The sequence below is a fragment of the Neopsephotus bourkii genome, unplaced genomic scaffold, assembly GCF_033783945.1.
Source record: "Neopsephotus bourkii isolate Nb327-2 ecotype Australia unplaced genomic scaffold, CSIRO-AGI_Nbou_v1 NB_1060, whole genome shotgun sequence".
Lineage (NCBI taxonomy): Eukaryota > Metazoa > Chordata > Aves > Psittaciformes > Psittacidae > Neopsephotus > Neopsephotus bourkii.
The window spans coordinates 2319842-2341012 of record NW_026901548.1 but is presented as its reverse complement, the minus strand read 5'-3'; the positions used below and the strand labels follow the sequence as shown (position 1 = coordinate 2341012).

Below are 21171 nucleotides of genomic sequence, written 5' to 3'. Positions count from 1 at the left end.
TTCTTACTACACAGCTGCCCAAAGGGATGAGCAAGGGCTGAGAATCAACTATGGTTAACACCAGTGCCTGAATCATGGAATCGTTTGAGTTGGAAGGGATCTTAAAGCTCATCCAGTTCCACAGGCAGGGACCCCTTCCACTGGAGCAGCTTGCTCCAAGCCCCTGTGTCCAACCTGGCCTTGAGCACTGCCAGGGATGGGGCAGCCACAGCTTCTCTGGGCACCCTGTGCCAGCGCCTCAGCACCCTCACAGGGAAGAGCTTCTGCCTAAGAGCTCAGCTCAGTCTCCCCTCTGGCAGGTTCAAGCCATTCCCCTTGGCCTGTCCCTGCAGGCCCTTGTAAAATCAGCAGAGGTGTTGGGGCAAAGCGGGCACTGGGAGGTGACAGCACAAACTCTGCCCTACAACCAGCCATCACCTTGCTGAGGGCCCTCCTTTGTGCTGGGGATGAGCTCATCTGCAGGGCAGCCCTAACCTTGGCCAACTTCCACTCAAACTTCTACTGAAGACGGGTGAATTGGGGACAAAGGAAGGATCAGGAATAGTGACCCCCACTGAGATCAGGAGGAGGGAGAGCGGAGCCCTCTCGCCACCTCCTAGCAGCACTGATCAGCAAAACTAGAGCCCAATGTGGACGCTTCAAGGAAACAATAACCTAAAATTGGAACATGGCAAATTATTTATTCCAGCTCCAGCCTTCCCTCCCCCCTTGATTAGCAAACCACGGGGGAGTCAGCCCTGATTTCTTTCAGACAGATGCATTCTCTGCTGCTCTGCCTGCGCCACCAGCGCTCAGCCCATGGGGGCTGAGGCTCTACTTGGTATTCGTGCCGTGTAGCAGCTCCTTCAATTCACACGATGCCCCTGCTCTCTGGCTGGATCACAAACTTTCTTTGGGAGCAATGATGAATATATTTGTTTTCCACCTTTTTTTTTGTCCCATTTCGGCTACAGCTTGTGAACACTTCCCCACACACTCACCTACTCGCCACTAATAATAAAGCAATCTCTGCAAAGCACTACGGCTGTAGTTCCTAATGTGATAATTTGGGGGGTGTTTTTCATGTTTCCATTCATCATTATGAAAAGCCCCAGTGAAGCCTCGAGGAAAAGACATGAGAACATGGAAAGAAACACAGGGGAAAGACTGAACTGGAAACAAACCTCAAGTGGGAAATCCCAGCTCTGAAATCCTCTCCCCTCTTTAAGGCAGAGGCAGAACCTGCAGAGAGCAGAGGGGGGGCAGGATTTCATCCCTGGGACTTTGGCAGTGGGAGACCTGGAGCTCGGCAACAAGCAGGGAAGACTGTGAAAGGTTCAAAGTATCAAATGGAGCCGAGCAGAGACACGAGAGGAACAAAGGAAGTTCACGTCGTGATAATTTATTGATGCTCTTGGCCTGATCGCTTCAGTGTTTTGTCTTAACAGGACCCACCCCGAGCAGCAGCGAGCCCTTCAGGTCCCTGGGCTGCTGTGGATGTGATGTGATGATTTACAGGCAAAGTTAGAAGAGCACCAGGCTGGATCCCACCCTCACCCCAGCACTGGCTGGGAAGCATCCAGTGCCTCCTGACCTCACCCCCATCGGAGCAAAGCGCGGCTCCAGGAATTCCCTTCCCCATAGTTCACATTTTTCCAGCTCTACCCATTCACCCAGCAATGCCCTGGGAAATCGCTGCAGCCTCGGCATCCCAGCTCGCTTCAGAATGAGCCAAACTGATTCTTTTCTTCCAGGAGGAGGGTCCTAGGGAAAATAAGATGCTGGGGGTTCTTTGTCCCCGTATCTTGGATACGAGCAAACTCCCACGCTCGTCAGAAACCCCAACAGCACCGGCAGCTCTTGGCTTTCTCTCTTTCTTATTCTTTCCCCCCTCTCTCCCAGTGTGTGTGTGCTTTAAAGCAGGATGCCACCACGATGGGTTTAAGACAGTGGAGATGCCAGTTTCTCATGTACAACAGGGAACAGCATCTTTCTGCTGTGATCACGGGTGAAAAATCAGGAGAACTAATCCAGGAGGCTCAATGCACTCCCCGGCCATTCATCCTGCTCATAAATATGCCCAGAGAGACTCTGTGCAAGAGCCCCACCACTTCCAGTCTGGATTTCGTTTAACCACGACTCACATCTTCCATCTGCATCCTCCAGCAGGGCTGGTCGGAGGTCCCCGGGTCGCATTCCGACCCTCTTCCCCCTCACTTTTTCGGCTGATGGTTGTTGACACGGAAAACTCGCAGGTTCCCGTTTTCCCTCTCCCGCTTTGAGCGCTGTGTTTGCTCCCCATCCCCATGCGGAAAACACTCTGCTGCCAGCGCCAGCCGCTCCAAAACAAAGAGTTTAAACCAGCCTCACCCCTTGGCACCGGGCTCGCTGCTGAGCACAACTTCCCAGGGAGCACCCTGCCCTCTCCTCCCGCGGTAACGCTCCCAAAATCAAGCGAATGTGGAAGAAGCAAACGAAGCGCCGAGACTTAGCGCTGTCATTTCCTTTTTAAGGCTGGAGGAGCGCTCAGCCCAGCAGCTGAGACCAGAAGGGTCCCCCCCAAGCCTCGCGGGGTGCTCCGGCACCGGCAGCTTTGTTCCCCCCCACAAAAAAACAGAGATGCCCCGAGGACCCGCACCCGCCGCGCACCGGGACTTTGTTCCTGTGTTAATCCCTGTGTGTTTATGAGCACTTTATCCCGAAAGGGGGGAATAATCCTTCCAAACCAACACAAACCCCTCCAGTGAGGGCAGACAGCGGCGAGATGGGGAGGGGGGACACGGAGGAGAGCCCCGGGGGATAGGGACACACAGCGGGGAGCCGGGGGGACACAGGGGACAGGACTCGGAGGCTGTCCCCGGGGGATGGGGACACACACAGCGGTCAGCCTTTTCTTCCAGCTGGCCATGACCAGGGCTGAAGGCACCGGTGGGTTTCGGTACCTCCGAAGTTTGGTTTGTTCTAGCACCGCCGGGATTCCCTTCAAGCAGGGATCACTGAATTTGCTTAAAGTTTTATTTTATAACCTCAAACTTATCAATTGAAAACTTCTCTTTTTCTTTCCTTCCCCAAGCGTTTCTCCGAGTTTTAGGCACCAAAACTGCCCCACGTCCCCGGAGCGCAGCCCGACATCCCTTCACCTTCTCCTCCGGGATGAAGTAACGAAGGACCGAAGCTTTTACGGGAGCCTTTACCAGCCCCGAGGGGGCTTTTGTTCCGAACCCCCCGTTCTCTCCCGTTCCCCCCTAACGCGGAGCGCCTCCACTTACCAGCTGCAAAGCGCAGAGGAAGATGAGGGTGCAGCGCCCGGTGCAGCATCCCATGGTCCCCGAGCAGCGCGGGCAGGGCCAGCCCGGTTCGCCCCGGGGCTCCCGGCTCCCTCTCCCCGGCCCGCAGCTGCCGCGGGGGAAGGAGGAGGAGGAGGAGGAGGAGGAGGAGGAGAAGAGGAGGAGGAGGAGGGAGGTCGCGGAGGATCCGGAGCCCCTCCGGGAGCCGGGGAGGAGGCGGTGGGGCCACAGCTTAAAAGGGCAACGCTCCGGCGCGGCTGCGCTCCCGAAGGCGGGCAGGGATGGCGGGGCGGGGGCTCGCTGCCCTCGCAGGCGCGGAGGGATGCTCCCGGGGTACCAATGGGATGCTCCCGGCCAAGCCCCCCCGCGCCGAGAGGCTGAGGCAGGCATAGCCTGGTTTTCCCTCGCCTTCTCTGGCGGGGTGGGGGCTGTCTACGGGACACAGAGCCTATAGAGCATCCCGAGCAATGGGAATGGGGAGCTCCTCTCCCCCTTCCACATAATGCCCATCACCTTCCTCCCCGTGCAGGTGCTGGCATGCTCACTAAAAATTACCTAAAATTGATCTAAGATGCAATGATTCTTCCCATAAAATTTGTCACACACGGAAGATAAACTTGGAAAGGGGGATAAGACAAGGAGTTCTTTACAACGCACATTTGTGGGTGTTTTGAAGTGTACGTCCAGGCTTGTGAATGAACCATGGCTGAATAGCAGGGATGTAGGGGAGCATCTCTTCTTCCAAGAAGAGCTTCTACCTGAGCACCATCTATGAAGCCGTCCCCAAACACCTCATCTGTAGGAAAGCATGTCCGTCTACTTCAACTGTGATCAGGAGAGTAAATCCATGAGCACACAACCGCCTCCTTTACACACCCGAGCCTATGGCATTGCCTCCCTCTCTCCAGGAGGAGAAGCAGGGCCCATTAGATAGAGCTCACTCCCTGCCCTACTCGCTTCTGGCCAGCCAAGGGGCAGGAACCGCACCATGTGCTGTGATCGGGACAGACTCATGTTTAAGCCCAACGCATGAAGCTTTAAGGTCCCTTCCAACCAAATTGTGCTGTGATCCTATGATTTTGCCTCCAAAGTGGGTGCAGCTTCGCCCCGTGAGTGACCAGCCCCGCTTCCCTTTTAAACAAGCATGTCCCACTGCTTACTTCAGCGGTGCGAGGAGGGGATGGGAGCTGAAATGACCGAGGAAAGCACCCCTGCCTCCACCGCAGGGCAGCAGGATTAATCCTAAAGCGCTATGAATGTTAAAAGCCTTGTATTAACAACATCATTGATATTCAAATCAGCCACAGGGGGAAACAGAACAAACAAACAAGCTAACTCTGAATACTTGAGATTAGGAGACAGACTCCGCATTGCCCACAAATCCGACCGGCTTTCAATGGCAAAGTGCATCGATTCTCTGGCCTGTGCACGGTGCAAAACCAGGGCACCAGTTAATGCAGTCAGATACAATAAACCACATTTTATTACAGGTGAAAGGAATACACCCAGGGAAGAAATCAATTTACTCCGCTGAGGAAACTGTGGACTGAAGAAGCTTTGGCAGTAACTGTGTTCCCAGGAAGATGGGTTTGGATGGTGGAGCCAGCAGTTGAGTTTGTAATGAATGCAGATGAAACATTCCTTTTACAACCTGCATAGGGAGGCCTCGCTCTGCACTGGAGGGTCAATCCACCCTACATCAGAATTGCAAGAGGAGCTCAAACAAAGCAGGCTGGGTTCTGCTGCTTGCTGTTTCCAGCCCTGGAAGCGTGGAGCCGGCGGGGATGCATCAGTGCAGGTTAGTACCCGCCCTTTGTGCCCTTTCTGAAGGTTTGCTGCATCTCTTGTGCTGCCTCCTACTTCTGAAAGCCTCCCGTAAGCACGGCTGTTTTCCAGCTCAGTTGCACCACGAAGGAGACACGGTGTGAAACAACAGAAGGTATCACTGTGAAAGGCTGAGTTTGACTTAAACAGGGCTCCTTCCACCTGCACTTTCATCTTGATAAGCGAAGCAGAAGGTAACCCTGTGCTGGCTGGGACACCATGTGCAGCCAACAGAAAACACACTGACCCTCCTCAGCTTATGGAGAGGGGTGAAACCACAGGGATAATGTAACCTGTATTTCAAAGAGAAACTTAAAACTCCCAGAGCCTGATCTTATGATCTTCATTCAGATGATTTCTTGTCTGTGTTGGGGTAGCAGGAGAGGATCTGCCTTCATGTAACCAAGCAGCCCCACTTGGGGCTACTCGCACTGAAAGCTGGACACTAGCATCAGCGTTGGTCTCCAGTCTTTTTTGGTTACAGACACCAGTGGAGGTGGATTGAGTTTCCATCTGACAACAGGTTTGGGTTTTTGGTTGCTCTTTGTGGGCTAATTAAAACATCTCCTGCAGACTCTGTGAGATGAAGTAACAGCTTAGCTGAATTTGGACCTAAGTGAATAAACCACATGGATCTTAGATCCAAATTAAGTTGGGTTTTTTTAATTAGCAGGTAGATTAACAAGACACCATGGGATGAGGCAGCCCAGAGGCTGCCAAAAGGCAGTGCCATCACTGATGTGCTATGTGTCAACAGTAACCCTCATGTACCACCACACAGCAGCACTTGCCTTGGCACTGCCACAGCAGCCACCAGAATCTCCTAAACACGGTATGAAGTCCTGGTCATCCACATTCCTGAATGAGTGCTGCATCTACCCTGAGAGTTCAAGTGATGCTCCAGACACTGAACATCCTTGTTCTCAGCCCGTGCTTGAATCAGGAACCTCTTCCCATCCAAATTCCTTGTGCTGATGGGGCTGCATGGATCCAACTGCACTGTTATGGGAGATTAACCTTGTTGTCACTTGTTCCTGGCTGGTTGCATCCAAATTCCTTCCAGAAGACACAGGTTTACTTCAGAAGAAACCAAGAAACAAAAGTTCGCAACCTTGAGGCAAAGCACCAGTGTCTCACCACAGCTCCTTATTTATCATCTCTGCAGCCTCCTCGCTCTAACAGGTGAAGATGAGCAATAGAGGATAAAAGCATGAGCTGGGGACACATCTCTTCACAGCCCAAACTCTGTCATTGTCAGAGCTGCTGGGAGCTATTGATGGTCCTAGAGCCCATGATATGATACATGTGGGGTGCATTATTCCACTCGATTCACTTATATTCCATTTTTAATAACCTCACCTGGGTCACGGTGCCTTTAGATTGGTCTGAGCAATTGCAGCAGTGTCAGAACACTCCAACCTTACCAATGCCACCTCCAAAAGGCAAAGTGTGTCCATTGCACTGCTTTATGGCCTTTAGAGCTAACCAGCTGCCTGCTCCTCTCCTCCAGTGCAGACAGCAGCCTCCCAAGGTGGCACATCACATCCTATGTCACATCCTATTTCTCTAACAGGAATTAGAAGTAAAACCCTTTGCCACCCGCTGCTCTGTGACTGATGGAAGCCTTCCACGGAGCACAGTGGGAATTCACAGGGGCCACCTTCAGCACAACCAGTTGGAACATCTTCACCTAAGAGGTGGCTGAGCTGTGGATGCTTAAAATGTGGATGGGTGCAAACAGATCAGGATACAGCATCTTCCTGGGTGGGAGGAGGAAAGGGCCGTAGCTTCTGCTCTGCCTCCTCGACAGAGCAATGCTGGACACAGTGACAGGACCTCACTGCTGGTGAGCAGAGGTTGCCACTGCTCCCCTGGGGCATCCAGGCCTAGCTATAAGAACTGGACTCTGTGATATTCCCATGTCTCACTGAAGACCTCTTCTATAGGAAAGGGTTACTGAACTAGCGAGAAAAAGAGAGGGAGAAGGGAAAAAGGGCAAGGTTTTGACCTTCTAATTTTAAACTTGTCATTGTTTAAACCTCCCATTAACCTGAGCTAATAACTAGAGAGTTGTTACATAGCTCAGCTGCTCTGGGACCAAAGCCAGTGAAGCCAAGGCTATCCTAAGGGAAGTGGCAATAGCACAGACATGTCCTTCTTCAATCCAGCGGGACCAGGGAGGCACAGGAGCCAAACTGAGCTGGAACACCCCCAGCAAGTGATGTCCAAAGGAACCACGCTCTGCTCTTCCCCTCCTTTTGCAGCCTAGTGAATACATAGGAGAGAAGAACAGCCCTGAGAGAGCAAAGAGCAGTGGCTTAAAAATTGTTCTCATCATCACACAAGAGAAGAAGCAATCTCAATGGCTTCTGTGCTTTGAAATGGTTCCCCACAGCCCAGGGCAACCTGTAAAATTTATCAGAATTGGTGTGTGAAACGTGTCATTGTCTCTCTGATCCCTGTGAAGCTTTGGGATGCTGCAGGGAGGCAGCCCCTAACCAGGCTTTGTCCGCCACCATCGTCTCCATTCCTCAGTTGTAATTCCCTGATATTAACTTGCTGAGCTGCACAATACATCCTCAGTGCTCTCTGATGAGCTTGTGGAGGATGGCAGAGGTGGAACGCAGCCACCGCGCTCTCTGCCGCATCAGGGTAACGGCAAGGTGAACAATTTGTCCACATCTCTGATGCAGAGACCTTGTTTGTGTGATCGAGGGCTTGTATGAAGGAAACACGATTGATATTGTGCCTCGCTCTGCATCAAACACGTAGGTACCCGTTTACTGTGGAGTCAAGGTTCAAATTCACACTTCCACAGCTTTCCAAAGATGCCTTGGTAACCCTGCTGTAACATCCACGAGCAGCTTTGCAAATAGCTCCTTTTCTACTTCTCTGTGACTATAAAGGAAAAGCATTGAGACAGAAACAGCATGGAAGCCACCAGCACTATTGTTAGCCTGAGGAGGGTTCCTCGTGCCATGGACCAACACCTCCACTGGGCACCAAAGAGCCTCCCTCCTCCTCTGTCTTATTTACAACATGGAGACACAGAACATGAAACTACTGAACTACTTTGGGAAGAGCTGCTCAAATCAGGGCCATAGCAGCTCTGCGGATTGCATGTCAGTGTTCCTGGGTGCTTTCATAGGAATAACCTGGAGTGGAGAGGAGGGAGAGCCCAAAGGGTTAACACAGAGGATGAGCAGGCTGTCACAGCTGACACCCCAGCATCTCAGCCCATGCAATCCGAGTAGCTGGCATGACTGCAGCCGCATTTCCAGCTGCAATTCCACCAGGCAGTGTGACCATGGAGCAATTCAAGGCAGCTGCCAAGGTCCCTGGGTATTGATACCAAGTGATTATTCAAGGTTTCCATGCAACAGTTGCATTTCTCAAATGATAGGACCAAAAAGAAAAGAGCCCCAAGGGTGAGAGCAGTCTCCAGTTCATAGCTCAGGGTGCTCTCAATTGGCCAAGCTGTTTCCCCATTTCCTTAGGAACTTTTTTTTCCTCTCAAATGGTTATGAACTCCCTCAAGCCCATTTAACAAGTCTCACGTGATGTGATGGAGAAGGAATCAATAGCAAGTTTCTTTTAGAGTGTCTTCTGAAGGACACCTACAGCAGTGTATGCACGAGTGTATGGTGTCGGGAGCCAGCATATACAAGCACAGCCCCAGTGCAGGTATGAAACGTGCAGTTAGAAGCTACTCATAACCATGCACATGCAATCCAGAGCTGCTTCTCTGCCATGTTTTCAGTGATGCCCTTTTTAATCCCAGCCAGTGCGGGCTAATATGCATTAAGAAGTCAGCAGTGTCAGATGCCACCAGGCTGCAGGAGCGGTTGTTACACCCATTTGCTTTAGAAAGACTTAATTGCCTTGGAAATAAGCCACTTGAAGCAGGCTCCCAAAGTTCATTCTGAGTATCCACAGGGTACACACAGGCAGCTGGCAGCACTTCCAGGCTTTTTCACCCTGCCCGGACCATGCTAGATGGCCACTTCTGACGGCTTTGATTGACAATGGTACAAACCGTGATGTGCTACACATGTATGAGACATTAACACAGAATTAAGTAACCACTGCTTGTTAAACGAAAGCTTTTGCTTGTCTGCTTGCTGGTTAAATATCAGAAGAAAAGCTTCTTCCTGTCTCATATAAAACCTTTCCACATTTTATCTCATTCCTAACAAAAAGACTAGGTAGAAGGTTTGATGGGGTCTCCAAATACGAGCATCTGCTTAAGATTTTCCAGCTATGAAGTGGAGAAACATAGCAAAAGGATGTCTTCATAACCTGATTGACAGTAGAAACCCATCAAAGCGCACTCCCAGCTGCAGAGTGGAGCTCAAACCAGCAGTGATTTTCCTATCAATATGCAGTGGAAGGACAGGGGTTGATTACTGTCCTGATCCTGTCTGTGGTTTGAAGGGCTGGATGAGAAAATCAGTGCCAGTGAATCCATAGCATAGGCAGGACTCCTTGTAAGCTGTAGAACTAAACTCCCTCCTAGTTTCTCTTGCTTGAACACCAGTAGGGCTGTTTGTCTCACTGGTAATTGCTCATAATTACTGCTCCAGGTAATTAGATGTAGTTTCAGATTTGGCTAGTGCCAAGTGAACTGCAGACATGTATCAGAAAAGCCCTTATACATGGGTTTCTCAGCTGAAAAGGAAGCAAAAAGTAATGTTCCCTTGTGCAACAAGAGGGATAGGATTATTTTATGAAGTGCATGTGGTATTTCTACAACCTAATGGCAATATTCATTGCAGCTGGGTAGCGCTGCTGTGCTGTGGCTGCCAAATGCAATGAATATCAATAGACTTGGATGCTGTATTTAATAAAAATAAATCTTATTTATTCAGCAAAATTAAAAAGAAACATTTAGTAACAAGTGATGCTTCATGCCATGGCAGGAGATATTTCACATATTACTTTCCTAATGATGATTTTATGTGACACAACATTGGTAGGAATGAGCTTCTCTTGAGACTTACAAGAATAAAACAAACCCTGAAGTCATTCTGAGTTCTCAAGGCCATGAAGTTGAGAATGAGATGGAGTCTTTGGTGGCTCGGGTGACAGCCTGCTCACACAGGGTGCTACTCAGAACATGTGACACAGAGACAGCACAAACCCCTCCAAGCAAAGGGTGTTATCACATTCCCATCAATTAACAGGACTATTCTATTCATGGAGGTAAAAGGGCTGAGCTGGGGGGAGGTATTATTATTCACACGGTTACAGTTACATACATCATAGGTAATGACAACGCGGGACTTGAATGGTGACATTTATCATGCAAACAGGTCCATTCCTTGCTCCTCACTATTCAGATTTATTAAATAGATTTATCTAACAAGAGTCTTTACATTTCCTTTTGTTCCTCCTCAATTTAAGTGTTGTGACATCCTGCACATTACTCTGATGTAGTGGCTAATCTCAGCTGTGTTGGGAAGGAAGAAGGCAATAAAACCCTACAGCTCCTCAGTCCATGACAAGCGCTGCTAGAACTGAGTGATGTATTCAGCCCACATAGGTGTCAATAAGCAAGTCAAAATAGGGGGTTGCTGTTTCTCTTTCTCCTTTACTATTAGAAGCTCATGCTGGCAGCTCTCCTAGAAGAGAGGTTTTCGGGTATTTTGTGCAATTTAAACTGAGTGGTAATGCCACTTTATTTATTAGACTATTTAATAGCCAAAATCAAGTCTTATTAATAGGTTAGAAAGGGTTTGGGAATTCTGTAGAAGAGTTACAAGTTCAAAAGAATGTTCTTTGGTTTAAATCCTGCTGCAGAAACTTCTTGGGTATTTTTACCAAATATAAGTCATATAATAAGTCAAAGTCATCATAAGTCAAAGTCATCATTCCAAATAATTAACTTATAAGCAAAATCACACACTAGGTTGGTTATCTTAATAGGCTTTCACTTGCCATCAGTCTTTTTCACTGCAATTACAATGCACATATTCATGAAATCTGTGCAGAATTGGGCTCTGATTGTTTTCTATGCTCTCAAACTGGACCACCCTTTCCACTTTGGAGCATTATCCTTCCGTACTGTCCTGGGTTCAGCAGTAGCAGTCATTTTTCTCCTTCTTGGTAGCTGGTGCAGCGCTGTGGGTTTGCCCTTCAGCCTGGGCACAGCGCTGATAACACCGATGGTTTTAGTTGTTGCTCAGTAATGTTTAGTCTGACCAAGGACTTTCTGAGTCTCATGCTCTGCCAGGGAGGAGGGAAGCCAGGAGGAAGCAAAGACAGGACACCTGACCCAAACTGACCAAAGAGGTATTCCATACCGCAGCACGTCATGCCCACTATATAAACTGGGGGCAGTTACCCGGAAAGGTGAGATCACTGCTGGGTTGGGCTGGGTATCAGTTGACGAGTGGTGAGCGGTTGTATACTCTTCCCTGGTTATTTCCCTTATCATTATGATTGGTGGTGGCAGTAGTGATTTGTGCTATACCTCAGTTACTGGACTGCTCTTATCTCAACCTGTGGGAGTTATATGCTTTCAGTTCTCCTCCCCATCCCTCTGGGACCCAGGGGGAGAAATGGGGGGAGTGAGAGGGCGGCTGCGTGACTGAGTTTAAACCACAACATAGCCAAGCAGAATTCTATCTGGAAAATCTCAAGATGGAAAACTATTCCTGCCTCATGTTTTATTGTTTTACCCTTATCTTCACATTTCATATGTGCTTGAGAGTGGGCATAACAATTATAACAATGGCAATTGTGCTAAAATTAGATGTAATTTAGTTTTGAGCTGGAATAAATTCATAACTAGAGAAAGGAGAGAAGTAGGGAACAGAATGGTCGGTCGATGTTTCTTGTTGGCATTGTCTGTGCCAAATGAACATTTGTCACACATTGCAGAGATGGGAAGAGAGCTATGCACCTATCCCAGATTCCGGGAACCGAGCAAACTGGACTTGCTTGGGAATGGCATGTATTTATGTGCTTGCTAAGAAAGGCAAATGTTTGCGGCTTCCCTTCATTCCTATTGAAAGCCAGATTGTCCCATCCTGCAGCCTCCACTCATGCAGGGTTTTGCTGCTGTTTGTACGTCTTAATGATAACTCCTGATTTAGGGTAAATTATAGTGAAAACAGAAGCACTATTTTTGGTGACAGCAATCCTGATCCCAGGCGAAGCTTCCGTGCTTCAGAATGTGAACATGCATGCTGGGTATATTAAGACCATGGGAGGCAGCAGTCTCTTAGCCCTGACCCCAATGGATGAAATAAGCTCCTGACACTGCTCCCAAGGCTGAGAGCACAACATGCAACACGCACCCTTCCAGACCGCTGCAGAACAGCCATTAGCACCAATCACTGCACTATCAATATATACAGAAAAGCAGATTAATATTCTCATTAGACACTAACACAGCATCTCTATAATGGGAACCTCATTGCCCACTGGCTTGTGTTTACCAGGAAATAATGGTGCTTATCAGCAGAGACCACTTTCTCCTTAACAGGAAAAGCAAATGATTTAAGCCGTGTTTGCTTTATAGTTCTTTCCCTTCCCTCTGTCCTTCACACATTTAAAGGCCCATTATCTTCCCCTTGATGCAAGGGGGTTATGCGTGTAGCTACCATTAATGGTAATGAAAATGGCTCCCGTTAATCTCCCTGTGCTGATAGTAAGATAATAGCCTACTTAATAAGAGCAAAGCTCAGACTAGGAGTTGCACTGAAGTGCGCAGAATATTGTCTCTATGGGATTCGTATGTAAACGCTGAAGCCTTGCTCTGTGTCTCAGTTGATGACTAAAAAGATATCAGAGGTAGAACAAATGCGCTCCCTTGGTACATGATGCCAAGCCCTGTAGAGCAGCTCCGGGTCCCCTTTCTGGCCCTTTCACCCCATTGGGGCGCATCCCTAGGGAATGATGGATGGATGGGTGCTGTCCCTGGAATAGGCTGTGGTTTCAGACTTGCTCAGAGCCAAAGCAGCCCATGGCCTCCGCTGCAAACCCTATCAGCTCATGGGAAGAACCGGCTGGAAAAGACCCCATAATTTGATATAATTCACCTTTATGGGCAACCTTTGTTCAGAGCTAAACCAGTGATTTTACATTGGCCTGCAGGGACAGGGCAAGGGGAATGGCTTGAACCTGCCCGAGGGGAGACTGAGCTGAGCTCTTAGGCAGAAGCTCTTCCCTGTGAGGGTGCTGAGGCGCTGGCACAGGGTGCCCAGAGAAGCTGTGGCTGCCCCATCCCTGGCAGGGCTTGGAGCAAGCTCCTCCAGTGAAGGGGTCGGGCCGGGCCGCAGGGGGTTAACCCCGGCACCCACAATGCCCCGCGGCCCTGCAACGTCACCGGCCGCGGCTGCGCCGTGAGGCGCGGGGCGGAACCGGGACCGGAGCCGGTGGCGCCGCGTCAGGACCGAGGGTGCGTTCCCGGGCCCCGCCGCTCCCTTGCGGTGGCTCCGGGGCCGGTTTCCTCCGCGCCAGCCCCGCCTCAGCGCCGGGCCCGCTTCGGCGGAGCCCCCGCGGGCTGTCACAGGCACGGGGGAGGCGGGAGCTGCCGGTGCCTGGCTGGCGGGGCGGGGCGAGGCCCGAGCGGCTCCACCGCGGCCTTCCCCCCCCTCCCCCGGTCCCGTTCTATCCCTGTATTTGCTGTTCTGTAGAAGCAGAGGCCGGTGTGCTCGCACGGCGCCCGGCCATGTGCTGAGGGAGGCCCCCAGGACTCGGCTCGGCTCCCGGTGTCGCGGGTGTGCGTGAAACAGCCCTTCTGTGCTCCCGGTGTGACTCTCGGTAAGGCGACGTGTCCGCACCTGCGTGAGTGTAAAAGATATAATGGTCTCTGATGTGTATTGGAGCTTGAACATTCCTTGCTCGGGTGGAGGTGAGCGGCAGCGTTTGGGGTCGAGGCCCCTGCGGCCTTTCTTTGCCGGGGTGAGGTGCAGAGGGAGCCTTGAGGACCACGAAGCCACACAGACCACGTCACCCGCTTCATCTTCATGCACTGCATCTAGAGCTCTCTACAGGCTGGCTGCGTGAATCTCCTGCCGTGTGAGTTCCCTGTTGAAGCAGAGGAGCAAAGTCCTTTTCTACCTCATTTCCACTTAAAAGTGCCACTTCTGCCTTTTTGCCTGCTTTTAGCATTCCTAACATGGAAACTCATCCTGCCTGTTTTTTTCTCTGGAAACTGATTGTTGAGGAAGTAGGAGTGTGAGATGGCAGTTTCCACCAGTGTGGTGTGTGAAGCTCTTAAGTTTCCACCCAGGAACACTTTAAAATGGTTATATTTTATTTTAAAATATTGATATTCTTCAATGAAAACTTCTTCCTAAACTAAACATTTTCTTTGCTGTTGATGTCCATTTACATCAGATTTAAACAACGGATGTTTAAGGTCTCTGAACAGTTGTTGCTGAAGTATTTACCCCTGAAACTTAAACAGCACGGTGGCTGTGTGCCCAGTTAGCTGCAAAGGCTCAGCTTTTGGGTGGTAAACTCTGATGGACTGATCACTTACAAGTTTGTGGGCAAATATAGTTGAAAATACGCTCTGTACGTGTAAAGAAACCTGTTAGAAAGGTTAGAGTGTGACTTTTTCCCTGTCCTTCATTTCCAGATGCTTTCGTGGTGGAGAGAAGGGTGTGAGAAGCTGGTGGGTATAGTTACCCCCTCCTTTTCTTGGATGATGTGGTGTGGGTGAAGCTCTGCCTTCCCACCAGACATATGTGGTTTGATCAGGGACTTTGGTGCATCTGGAATGGGTTTTGTGTTCAGTTGGCTAATGTCTTTCTTGTAAAAGGCTTTATCAAAATAAGCAGTTCCTGCAGGCCCAAAGGGAATCACTTCCTTTGTCAGTTTGAAGTTGGACATCTGGAACTCGGGGTGTCTGTAAGCATTGAGGTGATGTGTGTATTGGCTGTTGTAGGATGGAATTCCTAGCTCATGCAGAATTGGAGTGGTAAGGCTTTCCTGTTCAGCTGTAGCCATGATCCTGTGCCAGTGAGGCTGCAAGGCCTTTGCATATCGTCTGCCTCTGTTAATCCTGAATACAAATCTGTGGAAAAGGAGAAAGAACGGTAAAGGAAAGATAGTGGGAAGGGGAGTGAGCAGCCAGCCAGAGAGTGGCCTTGTAGCTTGGCTGTAGCTTACAAGTTGCTGGGGAAACACATCCCTGAGAAAGGAGAGTTGGCATGCAAAGAGAATGTAACAAATGTGGCAAAGAGGAGGGTCCAAAGTGTTCACAGTTGTGTCTCTGGCTGCTAATGCTGAGTTATTCATTTCTGTACTGCTGGGGAAGATTTTTCCCTTATACTGACAGTGACAGATAGAGGAGTTGAAGATGTGGACCTCAATTAATGTGTCTGTGGCCTTTGTAGGATATGAGCCAACACATTTTATGTGTAGTGTGATCTCCCTCCTTATATGCACATGAATAAGTTATGTAAAATTAAATGAAAGTATTGGAATGCTATGGGAGAAAGTGATACATGATACAAAGGGTTTCTTGCCACACTTTTATTTCCCTTTTCTGGAAGTTGCCCAAATTGCATTTGATAATTCTGTTCAGTTTTAATGTGGTACAGGATGACTGGAAGGTTTTACCTTTAATTACAGTAACCCTTTCAGTCTGTGCCACTTGCCTGTTTCTGTCTAACACAAATGAGCTAAGATTGAAAGGAAGCATATTCTAAACATCAGTGAAAACACTCTCTCTTAAATAATACAGAATGAAGTAGTTGTCAGCAAGATGTTCGGGAACGAGGAAGTGCTTTGGATAAAAGGCAGCAAATAAGTTTAGCTTCTAACAGGGATAATACATAGTTACAATGTTGATTCCTTTCTGAATTGCATTGGCTGAGCTGGTGGTACATATAATTTTCTGTATGTACTGCTGTGGTTGTGGTTCCTGGAATTCTGCTTTAGAATTGTCAAAGAATGGGTCACATTCCTACTAATGGGATGTTTTCTTATCTGTAGCGATTTTCTTCCTAAAACAACCTTCCTTTTCTAAGTAAAGGTGTGTTCTCCCACCATCCCCTGCTGGGTTACAGCAGTTGTATGCAGTGCTTAATCATTTACCTCCCAAAATCATTGCAAGATTATGAATCCTCTTGATAACTGAAGACTCATGACTGTTTAGTCAGGCAGCAGAGTGAGCTAAAGGCTTTCAGAAAGGCATTTCTGCCTCTCAGAACAGTATTTGGTGTAAACATCAACCTGCTATTTTTTGTTCAGTACCTTGACTGATGAATAAGCTGACATTTAATAGTTGGTGCTGTTTCTAGTCAGCTGGGAGACTTCTATGGCTGAGAAGTTTGTTTTCTGGGGTAGAAATGAAGAGGTGGACTGGAAGTAAAAAGGAAGAAGGTACTTATTTCAAATTAATCTAAATACCCTCCAGTGGAAGGTGTCCCTGCCCATTGCAGGGTATTGGAACTGAATGAGCTTTAAGATCCCTTCCAACCCAAACCAGTCTGTGGATCTGTGATTCCATATTGTACTATCAAATTAGTTGGAAGTATTAATTAATTTCTTATCTGAATTGCAGCCTTATGTTGCTCTCTACACTGCATTTCCTTTAATCATGAGTGGTTTGTGTACTTTAAGTTTTTCCAGGCTGTGTATTGTGTGTGAATCATGTTTTTTGTCTCAGTGGAGTCTTTTATCTATGGCTTGACACTGCTGCCTGCTGCTGCCATCCATGCTTTATAAATTCAGAGTAAGGTGATGTGTTCTACCAGTGAGACCTGGCTCTTGGATCTGGAATTCTATTTTGTGTAAAAGGTCCCAATAATTGCCTTGTTTTCTTATAATTCAGTTGGTAACCTGATGTGTCTGGGAGCAGCATCAAGTAAGAATCCGTTTTGATACAACATATTCCCTAGAAGAGTTTCTGTGTTTGCCACCCCCATCCCCTTTTCTGCTAGTTCTTTTTCATAGAGATACACTTGTAAGGTACTGACCATCTTGTCAGTGTCAAATCCTTGATGATGACTTAGTTATTTGGGTTTCTTTTTCTCCCTTTATAGAATCATGGCGAGTCCAAGAACAAGGAAAGTTCTGAAGGAAGTCAGAGCACAAGATGAGAACAATGTGAGAAAAACATAATCTTCTTAACATTTGTTTTATAGATTAAGTTTTCTTTTTACCTGCTCCAGATGTATGCTGCAGCCTATTACAGCCATCATCTTGATAGCACTAGTATGGCTAACTACTGGTAACAATTTGGATGTCACCAATTTGTTGTAGTTCCAGTAGCTGTCACTCATTATAAATCACTGTGAATTTGGCATAGATCTTTCAGATGTTCTAGTAATGCTGTAACCCCTGGAGTCTGTTGAACAAGTAACACCTTGGGCACAGCTTAATTAAAATGGTCTATTTCAAGTAATTGATTATACACTTCCTTAAATGTGATAACCCATGGGCAGGTTCAGTTTTAGTTATATCAATGCATTAAATATTAAATGATGATTCCAGTCGTAAGAACTTTCTTGCTCTGTATGAGCAATAGAGCTATTTTTAAGAAAAACCTCTGTTTAGATGCCAAACTGCAGCATGACGGAATAAATGTCCTGAACTTTAAATGTTGCATCTTTATTTTGCCAAGGAAACCTCAAGAATTCAGTTTGGTTGCATTCCCCTCCTTCAAGGCAATATGGAAATGAAATCCAGTTGAATTCTTTGCTCATTCACTTCACTTTGCTCATGTGTATTTCCTTACTGGTTTTTGATACTGGCACAGTAATTTTTATAATTCAAGTCAGGCAAGTTAATGAATCTTTCTATGCAGCATAAATAAATACCTGAAGGAAGCTTATGCTGTCAGGGAAAGTGTTTCCAAGCACTAAAAACTCTCCTTTCTGTAATGATTTTCTGTGTGTAATGCTTTCATGATTTGACGTTTTGAACTGCACAGTGTAAACTTCACATGGACGAGTTGATGGGAGAGTGTTAGAGGTAACTATTTTCTCTCTCACAGGTCTGTTTTGAGTGTGGTGCCTTTAACCCCCAGTGGGTGAGTGTGACCTATGGAATTTGGATCTGTCTGGAGTGCTCAGGAAAACACCGAGGCTTGGGAGTTCACCTCAGGTGAGCCTTTTAACCAGACATGGACTGACTTGTGTTCCCTCAGGATGCACTGTGGCTGTGAACAGAAAGACTATAGGATTTCTCAAATCCAACATTTCACTGGCAGTTTTGTTTGTGCTCCTCTCCAAAGCAAGCTTTACTCTCAGTGCCTTGTCTATAATCAGTTGGGGTGTGTGCTCCACCACTACAGCTATGTCGTGGCCAGTTCCAGAAAGCAGTGTCTCTAGCTTCAGCTTGAGGGTTGGTAATAGTGCACTAGTCCTTGTACTCTATTCTTTTAATCTTGTATAATCTTTATAGATTAAAAGTGAAGCAGTATTAGAGCTGCTTGGGAGTTGAGTACAAAAAGTCACAGCATGTTTATAGAATAGGTCTGTAAGGGTATACAAGTGTATAGTATCAGCTGAGGTGGGAATCTGTGGAATAAGAACGGTTGATGTGTTGCAGGCTCACAGTGTATAGATACAATAGGGGCAGAGCATGCGGTAGTTACTCAAATGAGAGAGGGAAAGAAAACCCAGGAGGGAAGTCACTAAAGAAAGAAGCCCATGCTTTGCTTTTAGAAGTACGTGCTTTGCTTTTCAAGGGGGGATTTGAAGCTCATTAGTAATTAGAAATTGCTCAGGAAACAGGAGCTTGGAAATATTCCATATGTTTCATGAAAGAAAAAATGAAATTGCTAAGATTAGGATATTCTAAAGGTGTTTCTTTAGTGACTACAAGAAAGAAATTGATCAAGATATATGCGTTAAAAGTCTTCTTCAGGATGATGTCTCACTTCTACCACTCCCTCCTGACTTTTCAGTTTTGTACGTTCTGTAACCATGGACAAGTGGAAGGATATTGAGCTGGAGAAGATGAAGGCTGGAGGTAACAGCAAATTCCGAGAGTTCCTGGAGTCTCAGGATGATTATGATCCCTGCTGGACAATGCAAGAGAAGTACAACAGCAAAGCTGCAGCTCTCTTTAGGGATCAGGTAAGTCCAGTTGTGCACGTCCTCATTCCCTGCTCTCTGCAGATATCCAAGTACTTTGTAAGCACTTGTTTTTGAATAGGGAGGAGGGAAAGCAGCAGCCTCCTGAACCTCTGCAGTGGTTCTTGAAATGGAGAAGTCTTGGAGTGCTTCTTCCCAGCTCTTGTAAGAGCTTCAATTAGAAACTTTCTTTTCTGCATTTAGCTGAGATGGTTCAGTTTTTCACTGCTGCAGTTTGTTGCAGTGAATCCAACCCCCAACAGAGAGTTGACTGCTCGAGCAGTAGGATTTTATCTGAAGTGGCTGCTGATAAATCTTTTGTGCATGTAGTAACAAAATGGTAAATGTAGTAACAAACGTGGCAAACCCTGGCAGGCCCATAACCAAATAAATCAGTAATTGTAGTGGAATTATCATTTTGTAGAGGTTTAGAATTTCCAAAAACAAAATTACAAACAGCTTACAAAGAGACTTGCAAAGATAACTCTATTTTTATGCTGACCCTGCCATGGAAGTGGTAAGAAGTTACATGCTGTGCTTGCTGGGGTATCCCTGCAGCTTTGAAGTTGTGTGTGTTGTCTCTTTGCATCTTTAGAAGTTCCTATGAATAGGAGATGGTTGGCTGAAGTGGAGTAGCTTGATGAAAGCCAAGAATTCCCAAGTTGTGTGCTGTAGGCTGTTCAGTATGCAAAAAGAGGAACTGTAGAGTTTTTGTGGCAAGGCCTTTGGAAGTTTTATATGAACTTGCTGAAGTTATAACTGGGATTGGAAAAGCAGTATGGGCTGAAGGGATGAAGTTCAGGGCCTTTCTTTAAAGGAGGTAGTGAGAACACTTAAATGGGTATATGTGTTTTACTGACCTATGCTAGAGTAAGTCCACCTCTTCCAATTATTATTCTGGGATTAGTGCTTACCTCTCTTTATTAATCTAATCTTTCCTCTTCAAACCACATTTGTTTGAAGAAGTTGTCTGAAATAAAATCAGTGTTTAATTCAGCATTTCTAGAGATGCAGAGGCAAATTGGTTTCTTGTGAAAACAAATTAATGGATCTATGGCAGGAAGTGTGAAAAATGTCTTGTCGTTGTCCGCTTTCCAGGACCAGTGTATAACTTGTATCAAAACTCTGACCTAGTATTCTTGGTTATTTTCATACCTATTCTAGGTAGCTACAGTAGCTGAAGGAAAGGAATGGTCGATTGAAACTTCTCCTGCAAGGAACTGGACCCCACCTCAGCCTAAAACATCTCTTTCTCCTTCTCATCGGTGTGTATTGTTATCTCATATTGTGATAGCCACAGCAGGATCAAAATGGTTCTGATGTTTGAATGTCTCCTGGTTTTATTCCGTTGATGGTGTTGTCTGAACAAGCATTCCTTCTGCTGAAGTTAAAGAATATGAGGTAGCAGAGCTTTCCTTATGCTGCTTATTACTGATGGGCACATCAAAGCTGGACCACAGCTCTTTTGTTGTTCTGCTTTTGCATGTAGTGTTTGTTATTTGCTGTACTAAAGAATCAACATAAAAGCAGTTGTAAATCAAGAGGATAAGTGCTTCATGCCTGGCCATCATCCAGCAAGTCCAAGGGCTGGCTGTAGTCTGAGTGGCATTGTCTGTGTCCAGGTTTACTGTTGCTTTATTCATCGAATACTCCAATGGCTTTTACTGGTTGCATTAGAGTTCCCTACTTGATAGATGAAAGAAATAATCGCTTTTGCACCTAGGTGATGATGATCTGTGTCACCCTGCATTACTGAGCTAGGGAGTATTGCTTTACTCAGTTTGACTCTTAAATCTTTCCTTTCAGTAGTTATGCTGGACAATCTCAGACTGCAACTGCCTCTTCTGACAAGGCTTTTGAAGACTGGTTAAATGATGATGTCAGTTCCTACCAAGGGTAATGCAGTATTTATTCATTTTTTGAGTGTCTGGCCCTCCAGCATAACAAAGTTATGAATGTTGTACTAAAGCTATGCAACTGTGATCCTCATTCACTACATAACACATCTTGTTTGCTATTAAAAATATGTTGGTAATATA

General features: G+C 47.1%; 3 protein-coding genes across 8 annotated transcripts in view; 2 read left to right on the top strand and 1 right to left on the bottom strand.

Annotated features, from left to right (window-relative positions):
* The window catches only part of NKAIN4 (sodium/potassium transporting ATPase interacting 4), a 48154-nt gene extending 44483 nt beyond the window's left edge, over positions 1-3671 (bottom strand). For all 3 annotated transcript variants that reach the window (XR_009726686.1, XM_061361577.1, XM_061361578.1), the window contains exon 1: positions 3249-3671. Coding sequence is in view for 2 of the 3 variants with exons in the window: in XM_061361577.1 (XP_061217561.1) it covers positions 3249-3656 (408 nt within the window). In the remaining variant the exon portion in view is untranslated. The remainder of the gene's footprint in view (positions 1-3248) is intronic.
* The window catches only part of ARFGAP1 (ADP ribosylation factor GTPase activating protein 1), a 280382-nt gene that overhangs the window by 249129 nt on the left and 10082 nt on the right, over positions 1-21171 (top strand). The window contains exons 1-7 of one of the 4 annotated variants that reach the window (XM_061361573.1): positions 13477-13494; positions 13733-13859; positions 17096-17159; positions 18049-18158; positions 18964-19135; positions 20297-20397; positions 20939-21028. In XM_061361573.1, coding sequence (XP_061217557.1) covers positions 17100-17159; positions 18049-18158; positions 18964-19135; positions 20297-20397; positions 20939-21028 — 533 coding nt within the window. In that variant the 5' untranslated portion in view covers positions 13477-13494; positions 13733-13859; positions 17096-17099. Of the gene's footprint in view, positions 1-13476; positions 13495-13732; positions 13860-17095; positions 17160-18048; positions 18159-18963; positions 19136-20296; positions 20398-20938; positions 21029-21171 lie in introns of those variants that run through there. The other 3 variants (XM_061361576.1, XM_061361575.1, XM_061361574.1) reach the window with 3 other exon arrangements.
* LOC133216660 (DEP domain-containing mTOR-interacting protein-like) overlaps positions 2448-21171 on the top strand; it is a 51555-nt gene continuing 32831 nt past the window's right edge. Inside the window, exon 1 of the mRNA XM_061361572.1 lies at positions 2448-2451. The gene's annotated coding sequence lies outside the window, so the exon portion shown is untranslated. The remainder of the gene's footprint in view (positions 2452-21171) is intronic.